The 5,635-nt window shown below is 53.6% G+C and overlaps 1 protein-coding gene across 1 annotated transcript in view; it reads right to left on the bottom strand.

Moving 5' to 3' along the window:
• Nucleotides 1-1,176, bottom strand: part of FEZF1 (FEZ family zinc finger 1) — a 2,522-nt gene extending 1,346 nt beyond the window's left edge. The window contains exons 1-2 of the mRNA XM_085299699.1: nucleotides 379-1,176; nucleotides 52-186 (exon numbers count right to left, since the gene is read on the bottom strand). Of these exons, the coding sequence (XP_085155825.1) occupies nucleotides 52-186; nucleotides 379-1,176 (933 nt within the window). The remainder of the gene's footprint in view (nucleotides 1-51; nucleotides 187-378) is intronic.
• Between the last annotated feature and the right edge of the window lie 4,459 nt (nucleotides 1,177-5,635).

Genomic DNA, 5,635 nt, shown 5'->3' with positions numbered 1-5,635 from the left:
GCCGCCGCGCGAGCGGAGCGCCGCGCCGCGCCGCGAGAAAGAGCGGGTCACCTGCGTGTGGATGATCTTGTGCCGGCAGAGCGTGCTCGCTTGTCTGAAGCCCTTGCCGCAAACTTTGCACACAAAGGGTCTGGCTCCCGTGTGCACTGGCATATGGCGCGTCAAGTTATAGTGCGCGTTAAATACCTTGAAAGTTAAACCAGACACAAACAATCGCGGTTAGAAGCCGAGAGCAACGAGAGAGAAATCGTCGTTTAAAAATAAAGCAAACGAACAAAAACTCGAAACGCAAACGAAATACGGAGAGCAAAAAAGGGTAGAAACCTCAGGGAAGCAAAGGGAAGGGATCCGGGCCGTTTGGGTTTGTTCTTTACTTGCCTTTCCACAAACTTCACACGTGAAAACTTTGGGCTTGCTGCTCGGGGAGCCGCGGCTGAACTCCGAGGTCTTGTAGGCGATTTTTTCGGAGAGGATCTGAGCACTTTCTTTCATGTAATGCTGCAGCTGAGCCTGCGATAAGTCCTTGAAGGCAACCCCCGCAGGATACTTGTCCACGGCCGGCAGCACCAGCTTGTTCCTCTCCGCCAGGTAAGCCTTGGGCTGCGGGTGCAAGGGAGAGCTGAGGAAATAAGAAGCCACCGGGTGGATGTTGACACTGGAGGACGGGTGACAAGGGCTGTCGCCTCGGTTGAAATAGCACAGGGCTCCCATGGCGTGGAAGGAGGAGTGATTGACCACTCGGGGTCTTACCAGTTTGTACTGCTGCAAGGGCAGGGCATCGCGGGGGAAATCTCCTTTCAAGCTCAGGGCACAGTTCAAGAGATCGCCGCAGCTAAAGGAAGGCGAGGAAGAGGAGTCTACATGAGCCTTCCTGGGTTCCGCTCCGGCCATGGCCGCTTTGGGCAGGGGGTCGTACGCCACCGGGACAAAGGGGATCATGCAGGGGATGGAGGAGTTGAGGTGCAGCGGGTGCTTGGGGTCGCCTTTGGCCACGGAGCCCTGGAGGAACTGCGGGACGGGGATGGAGCGGGGCTCTGGCGTCCTCGCCATGATTCGCTCAATGGAGAAGGCGAGGGGTTTGGGAGTGCTGATCATGTTGCTCCTCGCAGACAGGCTTTCTCTGGCTGGAGGAGTCGCTAGGATTTTGGTCGCGGTGTGGTGGCCACTATTGTCCATAGCTGGATTGCATTTGTTCGCCCGGTTTGAGCCGCTTTGGTAGACGCCTCTTTTTTTTCCCCCTCTCTCTTTCACTCTCTCTCTCCCCCTTTTCTTGTCACTGATCTGCAAGGAGGGAGACCAGCATCACCGCCGCCACCATCACCACAGCCTCCGCCGGCGGAACCAGCCTTCTCAGTCCAGTGGACTCATGCCAGCCCATCACAGTTTACTTTGGCGCACCAATGACTCGGGACAATCGCTACTTATTTCTATCAATAGAAAGTGTTGTGTCAATAACGCAGCCAAGATCTCGCCAATCGTTAACTTCCAAGAGGAGAAGGTAAACTAGATAATTGCTCAATTCGCTTCCAACAGTCAACAGGAAAAGTTTTTTCTCCCCCAGTAAGCGGCTACTTTTCATTGGCGCCCGTGCCTCCCCCGCCCAGGGAAGGAGGCGTCTCTCTCCTTCTTCGTCTCTCTCCCCCCTCTCTCTCTCTCGCTCGCCTTTTTTTTTTTTTTTTTTTTTTTTTCTTTTTTTTTTATTATTATTTGCAATCTGCTTAACCAGGCTTTAGAGGCCAAGCAAATCCGAGATCAATTTTCTTGTTTGGCTTTAAGTGACATCATCTAAAATCATTGTCCAAGTGCTAAATAGGGATGTGAAACTCAATTCAAGGGCAAGCGCCAGGGTATATTTGTCAAACGAGGTGCTGCAGAAGCAGCGACTGGAGGGGAAGCTGGTTGTTTCCTTGCCACTTTCCAGCCCAAGCTCTCTTTGCGCGTGGGTGTGCGTGTGTCTGGCGGAGGGAGGGAGATGGCTGCTCTGCTCCGGGGACTGCTCCTGATCTGCTCACTGCTTTAAAGAGCAAGGTCAGGTGGCTACGAGCTTTGGGGAAACACAGTAAACAAATGAGTGTGGAACTYGTAACAGCTAGACGTTGAGAGCAACGCACGGGCATGCGGAACGCAGCGCGGGCCAAATCCAATGCATGCTTATGAGCAAAAGGGTGAATCAAAACCTTGGGCTGAGGGAAGGAAGAAAAAGGTGGTGGGAAGAGGAAGCACCTTTAAAATATGAAGCAGTAATTACAAATAAAGTAAACTGCGTAGRCACTAGGTAGACTTTCTGCCGGTAAATAATACCTGCACTATGCAAATAAAAGCCCCAAAAACTCAGGATCAATATAGACACGCATATACAGAAATAAATCAAACACTGCTATGTGTATACTTGAATAGATGTACTCCCCATGTATTTAAGCAAATCTTGCAGGCCCTGTTCTGGAGGGACTAAAGCCCCAGGTGTTTTTATTATCAGCGAAGCAGGGTGGCTGGGGGAGCAGACAAGGATGGTTTGGGGTGGGATGGTTCGCACATGTCCCCTCACACACACACACACACCGAACGACAGTCTAGGGACGGAACAAGGTTTCGTTTCGCCCGTCGGCCTGTGAGTCACTTGGCTGGTGAAGCAGAAGTCTCTCCCGAAATCCCGAGGAACCGTGGAGCCCGCCGCGGCGGGGCCCGGCAGCCCGGGGGCTGGGGGCCTGCCCGGCCGCCCCCCTCGCCGCGGCCACCTGCCCACGTGGCGGCCGCGGCGACCTCCACGCCACTGCGGCGGCCCCCGGCGTCGGGCCCTTCTCCGGGCTCGCAGAGGCGGCGGGGACGCTGCAGGAGGTCTTGGGTTTGCTAGCGGAGAGGTGGCTCCAGCGAGGAGAGGCACCGAGGGCCTGGCCCCGCAGGGAAAGCGGGCAGCCGCCGCTGAKGTACCAGCTCGGGAGCCTGCACCAGGCTGGGGACTCCGCCCGACGGCCGGGGTAGCCCGAACCACCGGCAGGGAAGTGGGAGCAGCGAAGAAGCGCAGGGGTCCCGAAGGTTCCCCATTTCGGACGAGAGGGCGAAGCCTCCCTGGGCCCTGGGGCTCGGTATCTCCGCACCGTCCACAAGCTGCCCTCTGCCCCCCTCGCCCCAGACCTGCTGTGTGAGTGCCGGAATGATCGGGGCACAGAGGAAGAAATGCTCCCGTCCTCCGCACCGGCTCAGCATGTTGTCCAAAATATGTGTCCGCTGTCGGGCGGGGGCCCGAGCATCCGTCCCCGCCGCCCGCTGTGCCCCGCGCACTCGGCCGCCCTCGGTGCCGTCTCGCCCCGCCCGTACCGTCGATGCCCCGAGGATCCCACCCTGGGATACTGCCGGCTGGCCACAGCCGTGGGGAGAGGCCCGGGGCAGCGGGAGAGCAAGTGCTGAGCTGGTGGGCGAAGGGTTCGTGCCGGTGCCGTGCCGGGGAGCCCGTGCTCGCGGGCCACCCTGCTCCGCGGCTCGGCACGGCTCGGCGCGGCGTGACTCGGCGCGGGGGGCGCAGCTGGAGCGGCAGGTGGGTCGCGGCGCTAAGACTCTAATTGCCGCCCTGGAAGGGCCGATCGGGTTGCCGCGGGCTGGCCGCCTCTTACCTGCTGCTTCCCGCACGGGCACCGACAGCGCCCCGGCTCCTCCGGCCAGAGGTCCCGTGTCGGGGAGAGGCAGCGAAAGTGCCTGAACCTGCCCGACGCCGCCGTCGGGCCCGGCCAGCGCCTCGCAGACCCGGCCGGAGGATTTGCCCTTGCAGCCCGTTTCTCCACGGTGTCGGTTCCTTTCACTTATTTTGTGCCTGCTAGAGGAGGGTCCCCCCTTCAGAGTAATTTACATTTAATTCWATATAGGCAAATTTCCTCTTGATTAGTGCTGAAGAAGGGAATTATTGTTTAGTGGGTTTTAGAGGCTTCAAATCCCGTATACTTAATATGTTAACAGCTTGCTCTCAACTGGTCTTTTTGGGATTGACTTCTTGACATGTGTTTGAAAGTAAAATATGTAGTGTCATTTGAGCAGAGTAAATATCCCAAAGCAGCAATTACAGCCCTGCCATTGCAATTAGACTGGTCTCTTCAGTACTGGGATAGACTCTCTGAGAAGCTGGAGCTTGATTATTTATTACTTCTTGGATTTGGTTCCCTTTCTTTCCGTAGTACCCATGAAAACTTGTGTGCAAAATTAATTATTGAATAGCCTAGATTTTTTTTTCGGAACCCATCTTCTCTTTTCTCAAAATTTGCTSTTTTTTTCTAGTGTTGAAGTTGCTTACAATATAGGTATACTTATTAAAACCACGCTGATGTAATTGCTCCTTTCCCGAGCTTTGCGTTGCACGTAGGGACTGCATCTTTTTTTTAGCGATGTTACATATCTGCCGAGCTGCAGATACCTTGCAAATACGCCGATGAAGAGAAGTTTTACGGAGGCAGAGATTCATCGGATTTTCCGGTGGCAAAACCAAACTCTTGCCGTTTTTTTCAGAGGGCCCCATGGGCTGCAGGCTGCCCGAGGCTTGTCAGTGTTTGGACTTCCCTGTAGACTCGCGGCGTGCGCGAAGTCCCGGCAGAAGGGGCTGGTGGGCTCCGAGGGGAAGGAGCGGGTCCGCTGGCCTCCCCGGAGTTACGAACTGTCGGAGGAATTAAGGGGAAAAGTTTTGCCTCGAGTTGAAGAGAATCATTTCGTATTCTCCCTGGGAAAGCTGCTGTTCTCTTTTTCCCTTTAATCGGTTTTGTATTTCATTCACTCCTAAGCTATGTTCTTGATATTGCTCACTTGCATTATTATCATAACATATCTCTACATGCACTCAAAATCCGAGTCACCGGCGAATTCATCTCTTCGTCAGGATTATTCCAATCCGATCCCAGAGGCGATTAGAGAGAGGTAAAATACCGCCTAAAGCCTAATCTTTAATTTCTTCCTCCTTAATAAAATGAATAATTCCATTGCGTTTTTAAGTAAAAAATGAATTGAAAAGGATAATAACTTCTCTAACCTTCTGTTGCGTGTATTAATCTTTTCCTGGGAGTGTTTTACAGCAGCCGTCCTGCCCTAGCAGGCTGTATTTCACAAGCTTCTTCCATTCAGTGCCTATTACCTACAACCGGAGAAGGAAAGACACTAGGAAACTGAGCTTTGAGGTGCTTTATTTGAAAGATCTTAGTTTGGCTCTTGGAGGGACCCAGGAGGTTACCGAAAATATTTCTGTCTGCCGCACTGACGAGCCCCAACGGCGTCTGGTCGGACTATGGTTATGATTATTATTATTATTATCCTTAATAACTCTACTATCGAGATTCGTTTTAAAAGCTGGGGTTTGTTCTTACTAAATACCAATTCTCGCCATCACCTCTTGAGAAGCCGGCTTTGTGAAGAGGGTGATTTACTCCCCGGCAGAGGACAAAAGCTCCCTCCATTCCTGAACTTCTCTGCTTTCGTGCCGAGTTTCGGAATAGCGCCTTTATTCTCTGCAGCCTGCGAACCGGCAGACCCAGCCACAGCGAAATAAATGAACCTGGGCTTGTAAAAACTCAAAATTAGCCCCTGGCTGCTAGGATCGCTGTTCATTTCCATTTGGGAGTTTGTTTGTTTGTTGTCTTCTGAAGGGAAGTCAAAATATAAATGG

The sequence above is a fragment of the Rhea americana genome, unplaced genomic scaffold (assembly GCF_003343005.1).
Source record: "Rhea americana isolate MKP2758 unplaced genomic scaffold, rheAme1 scaffold_152, whole genome shotgun sequence".
NCBI classification, from domain to species: domain Eukaryota; kingdom Metazoa; phylum Chordata; class Aves; order Rheiformes; family Rheidae; genus Rhea; species Rhea americana.
Note: the sequence above shows the minus strand (reverse complement) of the source record. Positions and strands in the feature narration are given on the sequence as shown.